At 38.2% G+C, this 22,870-nt stretch overlaps 1 protein-coding gene across 4 annotated transcripts in view; it reads right to left on the reverse strand.

Moving 5' to 3' along the window:
- The window catches only part of ITCH (itchy E3 ubiquitin protein ligase), a 63,100-nt gene that overhangs the window by 14,252 nt on the left and 25,978 nt on the right, over window positions 1–22,870 (reverse strand). For 3 of the 4 annotated variants that reach the window (XR_015260282.1, XM_086760328.1, XM_086760329.1), the window contains exons 2-14: window positions 21,640–21,730; window positions 19,084–19,222; window positions 15,993–16,117; window positions 14,677–14,814; window positions 12,431–12,473; window positions 10,215–10,384; window positions 8,816–9,053; window positions 7,567–7,662; window positions 6,083–6,257; window positions 5,040–5,106; window positions 3,080–3,164; window positions 1,576–1,704; window positions 851–923 (exon numbers count right to left, since the gene is read on the reverse strand). Coding sequence is in view for 3 of the 4 variants with exons in the window: in XM_086760328.1 (XP_086616454.1) it covers window positions 851–923; window positions 1,576–1,704; window positions 3,080–3,164; window positions 5,040–5,106; window positions 6,083–6,257; window positions 7,567–7,662; window positions 8,816–9,053; window positions 10,215–10,384; window positions 12,431–12,473; window positions 14,677–14,814; window positions 15,993–16,117; window positions 19,084–19,222; window positions 21,640–21,709 (1,548 nt within the window). In the remaining variant the exon portion in view is untranslated. Of the gene's footprint in view, window positions 1–850; window positions 924–1,575; window positions 1,705–3,079; window positions 3,165–5,039; window positions 5,107–6,082; window positions 6,258–7,566; window positions 7,663–8,815; window positions 9,054–10,214; window positions 10,385–12,430; window positions 12,474–14,676; window positions 14,815–15,992; window positions 16,118–19,083; window positions 19,223–21,639; window positions 21,731–22,024; window positions 22,044–22,870 lie in introns of those variants that run through there. The other variant, XM_086760330.1, reaches the window with a different exon arrangement.

A 22,870-nucleotide genomic window follows, 5' to 3' on the forward strand; every position in this document is an offset into this window, starting at 1 on the left:
GAGGTCGAGTTGAATTTCACTATTCCATACAAAACAAACCCAGTAATCAAGATATGTGAATGGTAATTTACTCCAAGAACAAATTGCTCCCAATACTGATACCTACAGTGAGGTACACATGCCTCCAGATCCTGCTCAGAACAGGTTCAAATACTGTACTCTTAAAAGATATCGGAAAACATTATGATCAATAACAATTTAATAAATAATAATTTAATATAAATTTAGAAAATGTTGTTATTATGCAAAAAATTCGAAGTGAAAATAGTCTCTCCGCTATTTTTCTACCGATAATTCATTGACTCTTGAAAACTGGAACATTTAAACTTAAGACCTTTTCCTAAATACCAAGTTACTTAATCTTCTGATATACACAGAGCTTAAAGGACAAAGACTGACACACTGGAATCTGATATTATGCTAAAGCACACTAACACGCAACTCAGTATATTCTTCAATGTTTAGACACCCAGGTTCTGTCAAATGCCCTGCATTTTCCTCCAGAAGTATCTGTGCAGAAAGTAGATCTTGTATTAACTATAAAATACTGTGCCTCCATATATTCCCTTATTAACAGCAGAACAAAAACACTATTTTGAAACCCACTATTAAAAAAAAAAAAAATTGCTAAATTGATGTTTTCCTTTATTCTAAAAAGTTTTAAAGCCACAGCTTACAAAGCTTTAAAACTTACATGAGTTTATACAGGTCCTGTATTTTCTCTCTCCTAATTTAACTCACCTTTAACCTTAATATGATCACCTTTACTTGCAAGGCATTTCAGTTCATTTAAAGCATGCAAGCAAAACCCAAAAATGCAAACAAATATTCCCAAGAGATAAATCCGTACCTGACACCAGAATCTGAAATAATGAACCTTTGCCTTGAAATCACGCACATAAGCTATCTGGGGTCCATTATCTCTGGAACCAAAAGGAGAAAAAAATTAAGTTCAAAAGTGTTTTTGTAATTTAAGTAAAAGTCTGCAAATGTATTAGTTATATAGTTTTATGGTTTAGTTGGCTAGCTAGCTGGAAGATTATTATTCACTTTTTATTTTGGAGTGTAATTCTCTTTTTTTAAACAAAAATAAAATCCTTTGGAAATTGTGGAGTGCATATACAGTACTTTTTAAAGAGCATCTGATTGCTAGCTATAAGGAAAGATTCTAACAATCAGGATAAGATGATGTTCATTTGCGAGTTAAATTTTGGTTTTAACTTCATTCTGGTTCCCAAACATTAAAGAAAGAAAGGGTTGAGTGTACTTTTAAAAATAAGAACTAGTAACTGGAAGGAAGGGATCTGGTCATTAACAGTACTGATGAAGCTCCTCCGTTACCCTTAAATCTTATACACCACTTGGTAAGAAGGATTCTGAAGTGTTCAAAACATTGCCTTCCTCAGGGACAGTTATCAGTGGATGAAAAAAAAAAAAACAAAACCAAAATTAAGAAGCATTACTACGTGTAAAACTTTCTGCATTAAAAAAATGCACAAAGAAGAAAAAATGTTCAAAAATGATGCATGCTAAGCTTCACTTTTGAGAAGTTAGTATAATGTGAAAAACACTTACAGAGCAGACTTGCCCGTGCGGGGATCTATGTATGTAGTGGTTCTTCTATTGTGATCCACAAAATACGGAATGCCATCCACAGTAAATCGCATTTCCCAGCCCTCTGGTAAGGGTTTCTCGTTTAATTGACTACAGGTACAAGAAAATATATGGTAACCGAACAACTGAATACATTAAGGTCAACTGAACAATACTTGAGTCCAAACAAATTTTGGCAGATTTAGAAAAACTACAGCTTGAGAAACTTTCGATGCAATATTAATTCTGCCTTTTTTTAGCTCTGAAATTTTTATGTCAGCTCTCAATTAGACCCAACTGACTGTTTAAATAAACGTTAGCTCATTTGGTTGCACTACCTGGAATAACCACAAATAGAAACTGAAGAGAAAAATGTAAGCAAGGCCTATCGATGCTTCCTGCACTTAAACAACAGAATTTTATCTTCTATCAGATTTTAGTCAAAAACTGGTATTTTAATAACTAGCTTTCAGGACCTCACGTATAATTACAGTAGCCAAAAACTTAAATTTCAGAATGACAAAAATAAAAGAAAATGCAAACATTGATCTCATGTAATTTTTCAACAACTTCCACATCAATTTTGGTATAAACAAAAACAGACCTCAATATATTTGGAAAATGTGAGTAGTTTCACTCCAAAGTGCTCTCAGTGACTTCCCTCCACACAACTACAACGCAGGACTGCATTTCTAGCTGTGAAGCCAGCACACTGGCTTGCTGGGTTGTACTAAGAGTAACAGCGGTCTTAACACAGCTGCTGCTGCAGATGTGACCAGGGTAGAAAAATTGTAATCTCTGTAAATTACAGCTATTACCCCTCCACACATACTGGGCTATTCCCTCCCCTCCTCTTACTCCTCCTCTATAGGGGACAGATGAAGCTGCTTCACCAAATGGAAATTTTCAGCTCAAACAGGAGGACTGGGATTGAACACCCTTCACCCTCAATTTCCGAATCTCAGAGTCAGAGTGACTAGAGCCTGGAATAAACAGCACTCCATTACTTCTACTGCCTTAAGTTCTCTTTCTATCTCTTTCCTTTTTTTTAAAGGTGTGAGGAAGGGTGCTGCAGTTTTTCAAGTCTCTCTTCTTTCTGCCTCTTAAGCGGATTATTTCCTCTAGGAAATAATCAAACTCCTGTTCAAGATCCTCTCTGCACTATCCCGTCACCATATGAAAGAAATCCCTCCCTCCCCTAATGACACAAATGTTTAGACATGCGTGTCTTATTTACAAAAAGAGTAGGAGCTGTCCTGGGAAATGAACTTACTGCCATTGTCCAAGACCGGTAATTGCACTATTGCTAAGTACTATTTTGACAGCTTCCATTTTGGCTAGTATCTTTTAATACTTTAATGGGCTGTCTGAAGTTTGTGTAGGACTGTCCATGTTTCAGCTGTAGGCAGCGTTTCCCAGCTCTCAGTCTCACTGCTTTGTTACACTTTCATTCCAGATTTACATGAAGCTGCAACTGATTTCTTACCCCTGACTCCTGGGATCTTCCCACTGAGTGATCCGTGTGTTGTGATTGACGAAATACACTCTGCCATTGCTGTCAGTTCTCTTTTCTGAAAAGATACAAAAGGAAAAACATTTCAATATCTATTTAATGTATTGCTGAGACTACATCAAATGAAATAAATAAGTAAAATCAATCAACCGACCCTGGCACAGCCTCTACTGTCTTCTGGTTTCTCTGTACCTCCTACACCCAACATCATTTCACTGCCATTGACATTATTCCTTCACAGGCTACTCACAAACAGAACCTGTCTCAATACTGCTGCTAATCCCCATCCGAAACCGCAGCATTGCCTATCCTCAGTAAAAAGCTGCCCTTAATGGTGTTCATAGGGAAGTTCTTTATATCTCAGTTCTTACCCTCAAAAGTTCCCCTGTCTCTGCTTGCACTGCTTACCCCAACAATCCTGACCTCAAGAGAGGTTCTGGGCATCATAACAACAACATAAACATTCGGGTGAAGGAAGCAGCTCATCACAGAAGATGGACCTTCACTAGATCTACTGCTTGCACTTTCTAAAAAGGTTTTTCAGTATTTTTGCAAGTTAAACATTTGTATGGATCAAAATATTGACGAAGTTGAAATTTCTGTCTTAAGATTCTTTACTATGCAATTTATTTTTCAATTGTAGGAAAAAAAATTAATTAGAAGAAAAACTGTAAGCTGTTTTCTCCACAGGAAATTCCAGCTGCTTCGATTGTTGTGACATACCTTACAAACAATATAGACAGTAAACACAAAATAGGTAACAGATCTAAATTCAAGTATCAAGAAAGTACAAGGGCTTCATATTCAAATTATGAGCAGGGAATAAAAAAATATGAATACAGTTTCCAGGAAAATACATTTATATTTTCTCTCAGACAGTTTAGTGGATGCCCATGACTGAACAAAGTTTATGATAAATGCCCTGGCTTGGTCATCTGTACCATTCTGCAGCTCTTTACGCAAGTTTTTAGTGTTGTAAGAGAAATACAGAATACAAATTATAAAAACAGATCAAAATCTGACTACCACAGGTAAAAAGCTTCGGTTTACAAGAGAAGTGTAGAAGCAGACACTTCATGAGAGTTACAATTATAGCAGAATTCAACACAATGTGGAAATTCAGTTTTGTTCTTTCCTGGGCAATGCCAGCCTAAAGAATTTTCTTTGAAATGTTATATATGTAATGCAAGAAAGCTCAAGTGTGGGGAAAAACAATTTTATTGCATAAAATTGCATCAATACTAGAACTAAAAATCCAAACACTTACGTTTAAAAAACAAACAAACCAAAATCCCAGGTCTAACTCTGCCAAGTAATGACTTGCTTTGCAAATACACCATTCTGAAAACTTTGCCCATGTATCATGAAATTTGAATTCATATGTCTGCTTGATAGTCACACCAGAAATTAGTTTTACACTTACATTTTTGTACACCCTGCCCCCTCCAATTATATTAATTGTAAATTAACTCTGGAAAGTACAGAAACAAATTTATTCCAGGGAGAGGGGCAAGGCAAGAAGTGGTTAGCTGTCATTGCAGGAAACTTTTTCAGACCAACAGAACTCGCCAAGAATTGGCTTGGAGGAAGAACTTGTCAGCCTGATTCAGAGGGGGTTCCAAGTCTGATATAGCGGGAATGGGATGGCGGGGGGGGGGAATCCTGCCTAATGAAAGTGGTAAAAAAAAAGAGGATGACAGTGTGAAAGGTAGTCAGGGGTAGTCAGTGGATAGTTTCTAATCCACTCTGAAACTGCATATCCTTCTCAGGACTCTGTTTACAGCACATTTGATTAGATTTAATTTTAAAAGATTTTTAGTCCAGATTTTTATTTTTAAAAACTAGCCTAGAACAGCTGACAGAATAATTTGGCAGAAATATGCTTTAATGTTTAATTACATTGCATTACAAAACACTTTCAAGTCAGTCTTACCCCATCCATGTGGCAGAGGGCCAAGAGGATCAAACTCTTTCTTCTGTGTGGATGAAAAGTCCTGGTTCTGGAAGTCACACAAATAAGTGGTGCATTAATGACTCGTCATTTGCTTTCCAGATGTTCTACCATAGCCATCATGAATTACTGAAGTGAATGCATTTTTGTTAATGTTACATACAAGCAGAGATGCCAACAATTTATTTTTCTCCACAGAGAAGGCCTATTTTACAGACCTTGGCACACTTAATTAACTAGAGTGCCAAGAAAATAATTATTCTTTGTTTAGTGCTCCTGCCTACGCAGAAGGGAAATTAGTACAGCAGCACCCAAAACAACCAGAAAGCAAACCTCTTCATTCCTGCATTCAGTACAGTTCTCCCTACCACCATTCATGAGGTCTGTTTTTATTCTCTACACATATAACAAATTTAGAACCTCTGCTGTTCTTGATAAACTACTAGCACGAGCTGGAGTTATCTGAAGTCTACTATTCATCAGTGGTAAACAATGAATTTAAAATTCCAGAAGGATTATTTTCAACTTCCCTGCTTTCATAACATTCATTGTGCATATTTAATTTGACCCAGAGTAGAAATATATGTCCTGTGAGCTTGCTTACCTTCCAGGTCTTGGGCCAAGCCAATACAAGGCAGAATACAAACAAACCAGCCTCTTACTAAGCTGTAGTTTGTTTTGAACCAACAGCTTTTATCAATATTGTACATAAATTTTATCAAAGTACACCAGCTACATTCAGCTGACAAATGAAGAACATCGCACCACATGTGCTGCCTGCCGTCACTGCTAGGACATGAATGAAGGTTACCAATTTTCACTTCCTGCCATGCTGCATACACAGAGATACGATATTATCATAAAGAATAAACCACAACAAAGTCTGGTATCTTTAGAGGGAAAAGTCACCCACACGCATGCCCAAAACCCAAATATCTATCTACTTTCAACAGGCACGAGACTAATGAGTTGAAAATCTGACAAAGATACCTCTTAACCTTTACAGTCATCATTAGATTCCTTACCCCATAGATAAATCTCTGGTTAAATTGCTGCATAGCTCCTTGTAGCTGACTGCGCTGAAGCTGCCATTGCTCGTAATTTCGGACAGACTCTAATGTTGGTCTCTGCCATGTTGTTGTTCTAGTGAAGTGGTCAACATAATAAATTCTTCCCATGTTGTCAACTCGTCGCTCCCAGCTTTTAAAAAAATTACAAGCAACAGTTCTCAGTAACAGGCAATTTTAAGGGCTCATAAGCACCTTTAGGCACACAGGTGATATGCTGGAAGCATGGGCTCATCAGCAGATTTTTTTTTTTCTCCTTTTATCCTCCACTAAACCTATGTAAGAGCTAAAATTGTTGGAGGAGAATCACTTTGACTCTGTTGCATACTACACCAAGCCAGACTCGTTCCATTTACTGTACTTTCAGGATTTTTTGAAATAGTTTTCCAGAGCTACACAAATCACTGTCAATACTATACTGTCATTACCACATTTATCCTGCCCAACCCGCAAGGTTTCTCCTGAACAGACAGCAAAACCTCTGACAGTCTGGGCTGTACAACGCCCAGTGTGAGGAAATACCTTGCACTCTAATCTGGCAGAAAATGAAGATATGGGCATTGGGTTCTTTTTATTTTGTTTTTGCTTTGGGGTTTTTCTACTATTTTCAGTTCATATGAAATCAGCACTATTTACAAAACTTGGGTGAAAACACTACCATTCTGAGTAAGTTTAAGTGATGCACTCATCAATCCTCCCAAAGGGTTCAAAATAAGTCGAGTATGACATGTGGGTTCCCTCTATGAGACTGTCTGCCAGTTTTTGTTCTTTAATACCAAGTTCTTTTTACTATCCCACATTTTTAGTTTGTAATTCTGTACAGCGTATGAAGCACTTGAGCATGAATGAAGTTGCAACTGAGTAATTCTTATGTTTTTCTTACATTTTTTTTTAAAATAAGAAACAGAGAACAAATGTGAACACTGCTTCCATGCAGAGACTGACATCACTGGCTGTTCTGATGCAAATAGCTGGAAAAGCCTAGTAACCAATCTGCTTTATAAGAGCATTGTAAATTAGCAGCTGGGATCCCTGAGACAAGATCAGAAGTCTGCAAACCCTAACCTCAGGAAAGAGAGCTCACCAAGGGCATTCCTGCTCAAGCTGATAGTTACCTCAATCTCAAAACACTTTTCTGTCATTTTGGTTCTCTTTCACAATTGGGGTTGTCTACTATCTTTAACTTAAATCTGTTTCTCAGTAAAGATGCACTTGCTTATCTTTGGCAGGAAATTCAGATTCTGTTATTTTTGACATTCAACTCTTTCCCACACGATGTACATTTTGGCAGAAATCCTTGGAGAAAACGTGGACCAATTGTTTGCACTGGGGTCACATTTCTATTTACAAACATGCTTTCTACATTTTGTAACCTGTAACTCAATTAATTTCTACAAAATCCCGACGTATCCTAGACAATCATATAACTTATCCTCGCTTACCTTGGAGGAAGAGGCTCCGGTCGATCCCACGTCGTTCTTTTTTCAACATGATCTACATAGTATACTCGACCATGTTGGTCTACTCTTTGCTCCCAACTGAAAATAAATTAGTATTTTTATCTTCCTCCAAATCAAACTACTCCAACCATTCATCTACAGTATAAAGGTATAAACCTGTTGAATAAAATCATCTGTAGAGCATAATCCCCTTTTAGAGTAACATTAATTCAATTTAAATCCTCAAAATATGCAAATGTCAAGGCCAGGTTGGCCAGGGCTCTGAGCAACCTGATCTGGTGGGAGATGGCCCTGCTCCTTGCAGGAGGGTTGGACTGGCTGGGCTTTAAAGGTCCCTTCCCACCCAAACCGTTCTGTGGTTCTATGAAATTTTGCACAGCTCACGTACATGCAGAGTTAATTATAAGGGCGCCAGTCACATTTTTTGTATATGGAGCAGCTGGGATAAGGACTTACCCCTGTATTTGCATCAAATGTAACAGTGCAGGGGAAAAAGTATGCTAATTTGCCATTTCTGTGGAAATCAAAATGGTAAAGCAACAACCAATGTTTTCAATACTGCTTTTATATTTCACCATTATCCTGGGAGCAAACACAGTAATTCAGACCTCTCCTAGCTTTTCATTCAGCTGCCTGCAAATTAAGGCAGATATTTCACCAATTACATAATTCACACTGGGAAGCTTTTGTTTTCCCTCACTCAAAGAGTCCAGAAACTTTTTTTTGTTTTAAAAAAAGTTTAGAATCTAAATGAGAGCTTTGAGGCAACAGACCATCCATCTGGCAAACTACACATGTGGCAGGAACATAACAGTGTGCCCACGCCACTCCCAGGAGCTGCAGTATGCAGTCCAAAATTTCAGGACATACTGCAGATGATGTACTGCAACAGCAGCTTTTCTTCTACTTATCCATACCAATATTTTACTACCTGACTTCGTTCTAATTTGAAGACAGCAAGCCGTCACCCATTTAAAACTTCTGTATTTCACTGACATGGGAATGTATGGCAGGCATCAAAAATATCTGAAAGATTCATTCTTTTCTTGAATAAGCCATGTTTGAAGGCCTACCAGACAAAATAGTTACGGAAACCTCCAAACTAATCTTGGGCTGGATTTTTGTTACGCAGCAAAAGGCAGATGTTATGAATGTTTTGTTACACCTACTGCAAGTAAAATAAAGTAAAACCAGATGTCAGCACAAAAATCCCAAAACATTGAACTCATACCCAGGCGGAAGGGGACCTTGACTGACGGTCGTAAGTGCCTGAGGTGGAGGATTTACTGGCTGGACTTGTCTGGACACTGGAGGTGTCGTTAACGCAGCAGTTGCAGGAGCTGTGGTTGCAGCTGTTGCCCCCTCAGGGCTCTGTTCTGAAGATGATGTGTTTGCAGCTGTAGCCGCCAGTGAGCCTGCACTGGCTCCATCATTTTCTGTGGATGTGGATGCAGGACCATTTACACTTGCTATGATGTCAGAGATGTCAAAGAGAGAAGAAAAAAAGCCTTTAACTGATATTTATCACCAATTTATTTTAAAAGTTGTAAATGCCAAAAGTAAATATGTGAGAACTGGCATTTCAAAGTGCATGCATACAGCCACGTTTTACAGCTTAGACCAAAACTAAAAAGCAGTTTTGTCTCACGTTGTAAAAATGCTTTAATCCACGAACTGCCATCAATGGCACAATTTTGATATTTCTGACAGAATAAATCATATTTACCAAAGCAAGTTGCCTGCATTCTGTAAGCACTGAACGATTATAAACAAAACCCTACTTTCTTGCATTGATGAGTTAATTATTTTTCCATTTATTATTTGGAATAATAATTTAAGAGATAATAACAATAAAATTTTCAAGAAGATATTTGACATCGCATGGAAAGAAGTTACCAAAATGGGAAGGGAATGCATACATTCTTTAAACTTTTCCATTGTTTTCTGAATGCCTTTTGGTGGGTGGGATTAGAAGCTGTATACAGGTCAGGCCTGATTACTGAACTACATGGGATTAATCTTCTGAATTAATTACTGTGTTGCAGTTTCCCAATCAGACTCAGCATTTACCAACTGTAATAACGAGACTACTGAAACAAATTGCAGTGTATGTGGGTAAAGGAGTTACCCTGAAGACATCAACTAACTTTTCAGGACTACTTGAAGTTTTTTTTTGTTTTTAAATAATCAGATCAAATAAATCGATCCATTTCAGTGCAAAAGAGTAATGAATGTTTTAAATGCTGCTGTTTCACAGAACTTAATTAGAATTGTAGAATTCTATCAAATATTATCAACTTGAGACAGTTTTGTGAGTCTTTCAGTAGATTTCAGTTCAAGCCTCAAACTCAGTGGATATCTTAGTGCAGTAGTAGCATTCAGTTGTGGTTTTTTGGTCCCAGCTCCACTACGCGTAGCAGTATCACTGAAATCATTACTTAGGCACGGAAACACGAAATTTCTAATAACAGGAACAATGATTAAACAGCATGCACTGAATGTAAGCTAAAAATAGCCCTCAAAAGTTAACTGCCAAAAAAATTTACTGTTAAAAATCAGCATCAGAAACAGCTACGTTCATTCAAAGAGTCTGCAGCTCTGAAATGAATGCCCGGCTCCAGAACACATACCAGCTACTGAAGTGGGTCTGCGGGGAGTGGGTGGAGGTGGTCTAGAAGGCCTGGGAGGTCTGGAAGGTTTGCAGTTTCCATTTGTGAGTAATGGAGAATCACTGCCGTTAATAGTCTTGTTTTCACTGGGAGCAGCATCTTCGCAGCTTTCAAGGCCATTTGAGTTAGTCCTTTAGGAGAAGACAGAAAGAAGAAGTGTTCTAATAGTGCATGGATGACACTAAACTTTATGGAAGACACTAGAATGTTATAGTTATGACTAGGTGAGATTCTTACATCCATAATCATTACAAAAACCCATACAGCTGTACAAACCTACTACGAGTTCACCTCCTGAGGTAGATGAAACCTCAGCTGATGAAAAGGTTGTGAAATAGATGCATGTAACATCTGTCACTGAAATACCCTCCCAACTTGATACACCTGCCTTTAGGCCCAGGCTCCGGATTTTGCTGCTCAGCTATTTCTGCCCATCAGTTCCATTTGTCTCTAACGAGTTGGGAAGCTGACGAAGACCTGAGAACAGCCTGTGTGCATGTGCTCCACAGGGCTAGCATACGCTCAGAACACAGAGAATGCTTCACATTTTTAATAAACTTTATCACGCTTACACCGATTTCCCCCTTAAACTCAATTCTGGAAAGAGCTGTAGAATCTAGGAGTAAGCATTAAAGTTTTGACCAACAGCTATGAATATAAGATTCTCAAGTTTACAAGAATGAAGGAACTAAATGGCAGTACTCATTCAACTCTGTACTGTTCCGTTACGCCCACCACTGTATTATTTTGATATATTTGTAGCTCCTTAAGCAGAGCCACAAGTATCTACATCTTTACTTCTAAAGCATTTTATTTTCAGAGTATGTTGAGCAAAATAAAATGGGGATTGACCGGTCAAGTACATAAGGCCATCAGTAATCAAACCACAGGTTGTGGTTTCAGCCCAGTACCTCTAAAATTACATTCCTTTAAATATACACAAAATAAAAACCAGTAGGTAAGCCTCAGTAAATCACAAGTCACAGATGATGAAGTAGAATCACGTACATTTGACCTCAATATCATTGTCAAACACACTTTCGCTCTATACCAGGTATGGTGCACATAAATCATACCATATCTCACCCATCCCAAAGTAAACAACTAGCAAAGCGTGTACAAACTGTAAGTGATCTGAGGTTTGTAAGCTGTCCTCAGTTCCAGAAAGCATACTGCTGTGGTTTGAACACTAAAGTCAAAAGTGTAACCATTTATCTTCAGTGTATCTGACCAGTTGGCTTAAGGTGTAACAACGCATATCAAAAGATTATTATCCATATAACAAAAAACCCTGTTAGACATATTCCAGCTCAATTACAAGATCCTCAAAATGGACCCCTAACAAATACCAAAAACCTCACTGGCTGGTACTAAAACTAAATCAGCTATTATTACTATTATACTATTACACAGTCAGGCATTCTGAATGCCCAAGCATGGAAACATTCTTCTGAGCATGGAAAAGGAAAGAGAACAAAATCAAACCTTCACAGGAAGACTTTAGACGACATATCTAAGAGTTACGTTCTATTAAAAAAGTAGTGAAATTTAACTTAGCTACTCCAGATGTCATCCAAGAATGCTGTGCATTGTACAGATCCCTAAAAATACTCGTAGTACTGGGAACTAATTAACGTGGCATGGTGCTCATTGCAGGTTAATCCACCATCAAGTACGATCACATGTTTATCCCACCAAGCAGCAGGGTACATAATCTGGTATCGACCTCAGACCACTGCAACTGCTAGACAGCTTTTGGTATCTTCTTAACAAAGCTAAATACAATTCTGATGCCTCCATGCTATCCAGCAAAACAGTATAAAAATAACCAGTGCCATTTACTCACCAATGGGATTTTTTTTTTTTTAAGTATTTTACTTTGGTTGATCACTGGGAGAAGGATGAGGACCATAAAGGGGAAAAAACCAAAAGATCAGTCATGTATGGAGGCAAACTGAAGGTAGAAAGTGAGGCTCATATGGAAAACAATTTAAGATGTGAATGTACAATGGCACAGTATTTTTGTTTAGGACATACTAAGATCTTAACAGATACTGTCGCAGGGCAACAGAAATCAAAAATTTTTTGTCTTTTATAAAACAAAAAATTTGTCTTTCAAAACTGCAAACGCTAAAAGGCAGTACAAAAAAAAAAAAAAAAGAGGAAAAAAGTCTTACCGTGTGTCATTCTTTACTTTGGAGCTATCATTCTGTGTAGGACCTTAAATACCAGAAAGAAAAAGACAACAGAAGTATAAGCAACATTCTGAATCATTTCCAAGAAAAGAAGCAGTCTTTAACGCTCACATTTCTTTCAGATGTGGATGTGATATACTATGAGCTGCTTATCTGCCCTCTTATTTCAAAACTGTATACATTTTGCATGTTTTTATATAAATGTGTGTATACATTTTTTTTAAACCACTGCCACTGTAAGTACTATTTTCACCTTACGGAAGATACAACAGGATATTATTTGACTGTAGGAATACTCCCAAACACACACAGTTCAATAACGTTGTTTCCTCTCTTTGTAGCACTACCAAGCAGTGTTCCTCATTCTTCAAGTGGAGCTGGCTTTTCATATTCTCTCTTTTCAACGACGACAAGCAGAGGAGGAAGGGCAGCTTCCCTAGAATCTTCTCTCTGGCTGGCTAGCAAGCAACCACGGGGGCTTTGTTTTCCGGGGCTCGCTAGCCCGGACCCTTCCCTTTCTCTCCACATTGTTTTGCCTAAAGGGATTCAAGCAGGTACAAAATAGAGCTGCACTCCAGACAGAATTCTAGCAGCTCAGCCTAGATTTGCAAACGTTTTGCAACTGCTTATTCAGCCAGCTTGGAAATATTTGCCTTTTGGGCCAGCATTTGCTATACTTGAACATACAGCACAGAACTGCTCCTTCACGTAGACAGCACAAACACTTAATTTCCATAGAATTAAACAAATGTCATTAACAAAGAAATCGGTTAGCAATTCTGATGGGAACTACATCAGATCTAAGACAAAGACAAGGATGCAGTCATGTAAAGGTTTATGATAACGTGCTGTTAGTGGAAGTGACTTTAATCCTAGAAACAGAAATCTTAACTTAAAAAGCTACTCAACGATGCATTTGCCTGTACCATGTACTTTTAGCCTGTACCATGTACTTTTAGCCTGTACCATGTGTTAGGCTAATCTAAGATTTAACTCTTTCCTCACGTGCTGCAGTCTCCTGATTATCTGCGAACCCTCTGCTGAACTCCTGGCTTGGTATGCCAATGTTGTCTTCACTGCGCAGCCGAAAACTGTATATAGTACTCAATCCCACTACCTGCATGCCTTTCTCTACTTGCTAGCACCTTTTTCTCAGTAGGCAAATTTCAGGCAATGGAAGAAAGTACAGATGAAGACCAAGCATTGCCTAAGAGGAAAATTTCTTACTTTCATTAGGTGTTTCTATCAACACACCTCAGGGCTGCACTACAAGCCCCACACAATCCCAGCACTTGGCTTTTATTTACAAAAAAATCCCATACCATCAGATCATGCAATAGATCCGTTTAACAAGATGCAAATAAAGTTGGACTAAAAGCCTTAAGAAATAATGGTTACAAAGCTAGCGTGTTAATTCCGTCTTATTACGATACTTAGATGGAATCTCAAAGCAACTTTCCCTAGTTCTTTAAAAAAAACCAAACCAAAAAACAAACCCAGAAGCCTGAAATTGCCAATGAACTACCCAGCTATTGCTACAGCAGACAGTCTCTCCAATCTCCAATGCTGCCTTCTAGAGAAATAACCTCTTATCTATTTCTGCTTTGCACTGTACAGCATCCTCAAAAATGGCTCCATTGCCTGTCTCACACCAATGGAATGAAAACCTACTTTTTATTTTAGTGTAAGTACACATTTTACATGTATTCAAGATTTTCAGCTAAAAATCATACTAGTTCTCTGAAACTGAAGACAGTACCTAAATAGAATAGTGGATCCTGCTCTGCAGCACTGCACAGGGAACAAAATCTATAAAAACATTTATTTACATGAGATATTTTAAGAAAAGCGAATATAAACTCATGTCTCCTAGTGAGCAGAATACTTATTGTTATTATTATGATTATGAGATCAAATTAACTTTATGTTGTTAAACATTCAGGGAAGCCAGAGGCTTTCATTAAAGTTTGAGATTGCCAGATATAAGTTAGCAAAGTCCACAAAATAAAGATGTTGATCTTGTTTTCCTTACAGTACGGTTGAAAATCTTCCCTGTGGACTATGACTCCACCTCAAATAAAAATGACTAAGACCTCTGGTCTCTACAAACAGGAAGTTATGGAAACTGCTGTTGTTATGATTATTAAAACACTGTGTTAAAGCTTCCAGAAAAAGAAGTTCTGTATACCAGATATGTAGATGGTACATTTGAATGGAAAGTTACTTACTTCTTGTACTTGAGGCATCACCGTTGGTTAGGAGCTCAGGATCTACCTGCATCCCATCTAGACAGACAGACAAATCTCCTACCACTTCGGCTGGTTCTCTGTCACCAATAAGATGCAATGTCACCACTACCTGCTCAACTGAAAAAGCACAGAAAAGAACGGGAGTTTATCTTACCATGTGACAAAAAAGGGCATTTTAGTCAAGAAGCCAATCATAGATCACAGTGATCAAGAGGAAAAAAAAAAAAAACCCAAACCAAAACCCAGAACTACAGCTTTGTCTCTCTGTAATTTTTTATGTTTTGTGTGGTAAAACTAATTGTTTCCAGATGCCAGGAAAAAGTTATTATTTCTACAAAAAGGGAAAAACTGGAGCATAAGCCTGTTGCTGCCTAAAAAAGCATTATCGTTATAGCAGAGATTGAATCTCACGTTTCTGCCCACACTTCTAAAGCAGTTAACACACCTGTCCTCAAAAACCTACAGTTACAAAATGTAATTCACCTTATTCTTCATACAGAGATATCAAATTCTATCTTCTGATTAAAATAGTTCACATTTATCAAATAGCCCCAAGATTCACATGTAGAACATTAAGACTTTGCATCGTATCCCCAGACCAAAGGTAAATAACTTTTTCAGTGAAACAGAACTGTAAGTAAAAGTTCTTGATTGAAAAAAAATCCAGTGAATGACATCAGGGCACCTGGTGTAATTTATTCATCCAAGGGAATTTTCACCCAGATTCACTAACACTGTCAGGAGAACAGCTTATTACACCGCTATCAACATGCTGCATTTACAATGCGCACATCTGGAAGTCTGGAAGCAAACACTTCTTTAAAGGACAGAAAATAACAGCACAAAGCTGTATGCTATAGCAGCATAAACTCTGTCATGGGTGTGAAGAATTCTATATTTCTCTCTCAAGTTTCATAGGACGCACATATTATGTATTAAATAATGCAGCATTTCCCTAGAACACTACAACAAAAATAACTTTACACATTTCCTGGTCTAGCACCAGGAACACATCAGAGTTTTCATTTTTAAGCTATATAAAAGGAAACACTTTTCTTTAATTAGGCTTTCAGTCTTGCACATACTAGCAAAGTGAAAAATACCCTGTTCTCAATTACACCATAGCAGACTTTGTCTAACAAAAAAAAATTACACCGAAAAAGTAGGAGGAAGCTCATAAATGCAATCTGTAACAACAAAAGGAATTCTTAGGGCTACCTATAGAGCTGCACATAGCACTCATTAACAGACAACTCCTGACAAATTCAGCAGCATTCTGCAGGCCTTACACTTACGTTTCATACTGTTTGATTTCAAAGTCTCCTGAATATCCAGAGCGGCACTCCCCAGAAGGACATCAGATTTTAACGTTTGATGGCTCCAGACTCGAAAGTTTAATTTACTTACAGGAGTGACAATTCTGAAAAGAAAAAGTTAAGCACTGTGTAAGGGCCTTTGTTGGCAGGGGAAGAGGGTGAACCAAGCATGAACTGTTCACAGACGGAGCACATATTTATTACTACTATTTTAAGGGAAATACCTATAGAAAAACTATCAGCTCAAAATTAGCACCTGAGTGTAACCAGGATTAGAAAAAAAGACTGATTCTTACGGGTGCACATTTAATGAGTGTTCCGCATTTGCACACCTTGATGTGAGAATTTTCACGCAGAGAGACAGTAAATTTGCTTTCTGAAGAGGTTACAAGAAAATTTTAGAACATCCCATAAAAAGGGAAGTACTCAGAAATACTGAAAATTATTTCAAGTATTTTTAGAAGATGACTTTTCCCCAATAAGCTAGCACATACTTATACTATGACAAAGAAGCAGCGATATGTACAAAATTATTTAACATTTTACTAGTATACTTCTGGCTTCACAATGCACTTACTGAGAACAGAAGAACATACTACATCTTCCATGGCTTGGCATCTCAAAACTTCCCTCACATTTCCAGCAGTAGGATGTATTCCCTCTGCAGCGTGCTAATTTGATTATGTCCTTGGAGAACAGGTTCCAGGTTTACTACCAGAAAAGTCCCTTATGGACCTACCACAACAGGTTCTCTTCATTCCAAATCAAGAAATTCAAAGAAGAATTCAACCATTTATTTCTACTCCCCTTTCACTTCCCTGAGGCTTTTCTTAAATTTTTACTTGTTTTAGTGACACAAAAATCTGAACTTCATTCAAAGCAGGGTGCCACAGCCTGGAAAGATGCCTCCCAGCGAGCAGGCACAGTACAGACAGCGGCAGTGCGAGCCTCTGCACAGGCCAAACAAGAGCCAAAGTTCTGGCTGAAAAACCTTGCGGGCTGGTAAGGTCACAAAACCACAGTCCTGTAGGCTCCGCCAAACACGCAGACGGTTTGAATTTGTCAACCTGTGGCAAAGCAGGCGTATCTCTGCTCCTAGAAAAGCCATCTGCAGAGTTGCTCCCTAAACCCGAAAGCCCTTGATCAAGGATCAAGTCTTCCGCGGTAAGACTCACCACTCCCAGCAGTTACGTACTGGGAGAGCCCCTTACTGGAGAAGAAATACATGCAAACAAAAATACTTTCTGCCACAGCAGTTACCTTCCTCTAGCTCCAAAACAAGCTGAATCAAACCATGCTCATTTCAAAACTCCTAAATCTCACCAAACCTTCTGCAGCAAGATGATGACAGCTGAGACAGTGTATTCAATCAGGCAAACGTTGGAGAATAAAGGAACTCTCCTAGTGATAAGAAAAACCTAAAAGCCTAGATTTCTCTTTTTCCTTCTTAAAAGTATTCTGACAAGAGCAGAAGGATGATCATGACAAAACAGTTGATATTACAGTTAAGAACGGACTCACAAAACCTTTTTTATCTAGAAAGTTGCTCTTAGAGGTAGAATATTCCCCTCACACTCCCCTGAGTGTTGAGAAGCCTTACAACAGAGAAACAAATTTACGTCAGTATCAGTTGCTGACATTGTATGAACATATTTCTAATTAACAAAAAAAAATCCCTAACAGCAACTTCGAAGTCATTTTTAATACCGATACCCTTTTTCTATAAGGAACATTCTAACATTTATATATTTTTAATTACTTTAATTGTGAGAAACAGGTATTACAAATGACTCTTTATTTTCTCAGTGAATAATTTAACTTACATATGATTGATATGTCCAGACTTTCAGAGTCAATCACTTCAGAATATGCCTCCTAGAAGAGGAACCCATTGTCCATACCCATTTGCAGAAGCCGTTAACTTTTCCTTTTTATTCTGAATCACTATTTAAGCAGTTGTGTCAAAACATTTCCTAAAAAACAATTAACTTACTCTACTAAACTCCTTGTAGCATTAGTGTAATCTTCAATGAAGCTGACATGCATTGGGTGTCTCTGTTCGGTGCTTACTGAACAAGAGCACAAATCGGCCACATATTATGGCGTGGACTTGCACAGCGCAAGCCACAAACATTTCAGTTTTTTTTTAAAGAAAAAAGAAGTCAAGCTTTAAAAGCTAAAAAGAAAATTCTGCTCTTGTACACTGATATGCATGTAAAGTGTAAGGTTTTCTTTTTCTTAAAATACTTATTTGCAGTGGAAAGTAAGGTAAATAGTAGTAACTAAAACTTCATAATAATCTGAACTACAAGAAAACAACAGGCACAAAAAAGGTTTTCATCAGGCAGGAATGTTCAAGGTGCCTCAAGAATAATAATCTTAAATTTAAGCACAAGCAAATGTGCAAGCAGGGACTGGCCTTTATCCCGTTGTTCCATGTGACACATCAAGAGAAAACTAAATTTTATAAACACTGCAGATCATTTTTTTTCTGTGCTTTTTACTTTCTATCATCTCACAACACAAATACTGGGCCAAGCAAACAACAGCAGCTGTGTTAATCTTAAATCTGATGTTTTGCAGTCCGAAGGCAGAAATTAATCAGGAATTTTGTACTTATGATTGAATTCAGAAGGGCACAAGACAGAGCCAGCCACCTGTGCTATGGATGTACACAGCATGGTGGTACACAAAGATCAGAGACACTTCTCAGCCATAGTATTTCTGAAACACTGTAACCTTAAACGTGACAACAAAAACGTGCATAGGACTGTCAGTTTTAATATCAAATTACCTTCCTTTCCTTACTACTTTCAGAATTAAAGCTCCTTTGATATGCCACACACATTAATTCAGAACACATCCCTTCACAAGCACTGGGTTCTCTCCATAGGACATAATGCAACAGCTTGTAAATAGATATTCCAGACTGTAGTATATTTGCTCCAAAAATTACACAAACATCTTCATATCATGTAACACTGATGCCTTGCCTACACAACCCTTAAGTCCGCTGTCAATTGCATTAATTTAGCTCAAATAAATTGGAAAACAAAACCATCAAACCTACACTGTTAGATGCTGTTTCCACTTCGGACTGTTCGTGTTGTTGCATTTTTCTGTCTTCTTTGACTGTCCATCTACTGAGACTTCCACGTAAGGGCTAGGTCCAAACCATTTGTTTTTTTCTTTTAGTTTTGCTGAAATAACTGTTTAAAAAGAGAAAAATAAGAATTTACTCAGGATTTCAATTGCAAATAATATTTTTCACTTGTGTGCTTCAGTATTCAACTATCAGGTCATTGATGTCTGACAACACCCAAGAAAAAAAAATACATTAGATGGACAAAAATGCTCTTGCATTCCAGATCATTTTATACAATGCTATAGCTCACACAAATGCCTAAAACATGCAACAGTACTTCTATAACATCAGACGATATAATTAATAATAATCAGTGTAAGACCCACAAAAACGCTTAGGTGTTGAAAGTAGAAAATATCTCCTAGAACCTCCTCCTGCCTATCGTCAGCCAAGAGAATTCCTGGAGTTTATTACACTTGCTTGTTACAAATCTCAGAACACTATCTGTTTCTCTTTAAGGGATCATGGAAAACTGCCACCACTTCTGGCGAAAAGAACATCATTAAGAAAAAGAACTTCGTGTTACGTTTTCTGTACCAAAGCAAACAAAGAAAAGCTGAAGGCAAAACTCTCAGTTCCAATAACTAGCTACTGTTCTAGAAACAACAAAACTGGACAAGACTCGCAGCTCTAGAGCTTTAATTTGGGGTGCAGGTGGTATGATTTGGCTTTTTGGTTGTTTGATTTTGGTTGGGGTGGGGTGGTGTTTTGGTTTTTTAGGGTTTTTGTTGTTGTTGTTGTTGTTTTTTAAACATTCAACATCACTGACTGCAACACTCATGTCTTTCCAAATACCATGGTTACCTTGTCTCTGTTTACCCCAAAGAAGCATGTGTGTGCACAAGTCTACCACTGACATCTGACTCCTAGATTAGGAGTGTTCTTGGATTCCGTGGCAACACTAAACTCACAAAACAGCACTTAAGACAAAGATGTCATAACTTCCCATTGGCCAGTGAACTCCACTCTGTTCTAATAACAACTTGGTCTCATGTGTTTTCATCACCCACCTCAGCTGCACTACATCCTGAAAAAAAAGACGACTAATTCAAGCCCATATGGCTAATCTACCTAGATTCCCTTTATAGTCCATGCTCCTTTAGAGATTTAGAGAAGTAGCTTAGTATAAACTGCTCTGAAATGCTCCCAAGGGAAATTCTTTCTCTCTGTATTACAGACATCTTGCAGAAATTAACTTCGGTTGGCTAACATTAATTTTTCACAAATAGCTCCCCTTCCCTTCCCCTCATGTCTCCAGTACTTCTATACTACAAAAAGGTAATGCCTGCTTGCTCAGGGAATAGTTTGCTTGCAGATTGTGACTGAACATCTACGGAAATTAAGAACAATTCAAATATCCTGACAGTCTCAATTCTAAGCACATTTCTTCAGCTTCTCTTTAGGTGAGTCCCAGGCCTTTGACAGCGCAAACCTCAGCCAGCACTCACACCTCAACCCTTAGCTTTGCTCTCTGTAGCTATGTGGAGCATGTACCTCCTTCCAAACCTCTTCCATCTTCCTCTCTGATATCAACCTGTAGGGACAACATTGCTCTTGAAGTCTCACGGCCTTCTGAGAACAAACAAGCTTGTGACCTCAGTGTGACAGCTAGAGCCACAATAACTTATTCAGTTCCCACCTTCTTTCTAGTCTAAAGCTTTCCCATCTGCTCTTGACAATTCTTCTCATCCCCACAGTATCAACTTTGTGAAACTTCTGCATATACCCACAGATCTTCCACACTAAGGGTGCAAAATTGACCCTTGCTGCTCCTAAACATAGACTTGCACACATCCACAGATCTCCCATTCCCAGGTTTCAGCTTTTACGCTTTGGTAAAGTTTGCTGGAGAGTAAAAGTGAGGAAAACTTGGCAATTAAGTTTCAACAGCTGCTCTGTTGGTAAGGCACTACAAAAAGCAAAGCATGTCACGTAAATCCAGTCCTATGCAACATACAGGTGCTCAATTACGGTAATATTCTCACCAACGCTTTTACTAAAGCTCCTTTACGATGGTGGCCATAAAAACATGTAACAAAGGAGAAGTAATCAGTCAAATTCAAGGAACAGCAGTTCAGATTCGCTTAGCTTGAGACGTAAAAAGATTGTTAGGAGAAAGGGTGAGATTTGGTATTATGTCAAGGGTTAGTAACTGCAAGTTGTATCATATGACATTATTACATTCAAAGAGGACTGTTCTCTACAATTTATTTAACAGCATTCAAAAGAATTATTCTTTCCTTTTTTTAACACAAAAAATATCATTGTAACATACATTTTAGATAAAATCCAGAATAAAATAGCTATATTTCTGCCAAGTAGTGACGGTATAACACCATCAGTTTTATTGTGCAACTTCTCTTGGGTTTTGTACCACCCAAAACTTCTTGAAATGCAACATACCAGTAACTTCCACTTAGCTGTGGGAAAAACACTTTTACCCTTCTAACCAGAAAAGACAGATCCTTTCAAAAGGCTTACCAGTGATCTGAAGCTGTGATTTCATGGACAACCCACTGGATGGTCCTGATCTGGACCCACTGCCAGCCATAATACGGGCTGGATCTTGAACCTGGATGAAGAGATAAATGTAAACATTTGAATCCTCAGAAACTCAAAAATCAAATAATCTGGGTTTTGACATGTAGATGCATTATACTGCAAACAAAACCACCACACTTGTTTTCTTTCTAGCTCCTTTCCATTTCCCCAAAGTACAGTAAATGGTTTACAAAGGGCTTAATCTCTACTATTACACGATGCGTAAATATCCGTGCCCTAGGCTACAGAGCTCTTTTGATTCTGTCCCTCCAATTTGCCAATTAACTGAGAGTGAACAATATTCTAATCACAAAGTTTGCTGTACCTCTTATGTATGCCTATTTTGATGTCGTAAGTCCTGGGTCAGAAGTTTATCTTCCCATGTCAAGCATTACTTGGTAAAAAAAAAAAAAGAAAGCCACAATCCACAAGCATAGCAAAAAGGCTAAAAATTAATTATTACATTAGAAAGTGAATTTGAAATTTAGAAAAACCTGCTTCTGTACGTCTTTTGTCTTCATTTGGTCAGAGCAAATCTACAGACAGGGACTGTACTTCTACAAAGCACTTCACTAAAAGGGGGAAAGCATCACTTCTGAAAGACAACCTTCATTTACAGCCCAACCTTCCCTCTTACCACAGCCCAATCCTCACATCTGTGCTAGCAGATGTAGGAATATCTGCTTACCGTCCCTTGAAAAATTCAGTATTTGGTTTTGGGGGGCAAGGGGGACAAAGCAGACAGCGTGCATAGTACAGCTTCGGTACTAACAGCCAGAAATGGTGTGCTGTTATATTGAAAATAGCCACCACTTTGGAAATATCCAGATATCCTTGTCTCCTATTCATTTTCAAAACACATTTTCAACACCCCTTACCAACTAAACTAGATATTATCAGTAACTCTTCTTCAGCAGATTACCCACTGGAAAATGAATGAGTTATTGAAGACTCCGAATTACCTGCTGGATACAACTGCCAGACTTACTGCATCCCTCTCATGCCATGTTGCCTCCTTTTTCCTCACTCTCTTCTGTGGTCACAACCTACTCCAAACCACTCATCCACCTCTTTGTCTGCCCTGTCTCTCCCTGAGCTCCCATCTGTTGGGAGGCTCAGCTGCTGTGGCCCAGGGGTTGGCTATCAGCACACACGAATCTCCCAGCCCACT

The sequence above is a fragment of the Chlamydotis macqueenii genome, chromosome 16 (assembly GCF_036417535.1).
Source record: "Chlamydotis macqueenii isolate bChlMac1 chromosome 16, bChlMac1.mat, whole genome shotgun sequence".
NCBI classification, from domain to species: domain Eukaryota; kingdom Metazoa; phylum Chordata; class Aves; order Otidiformes; family Otididae; genus Chlamydotis; species Chlamydotis macqueenii.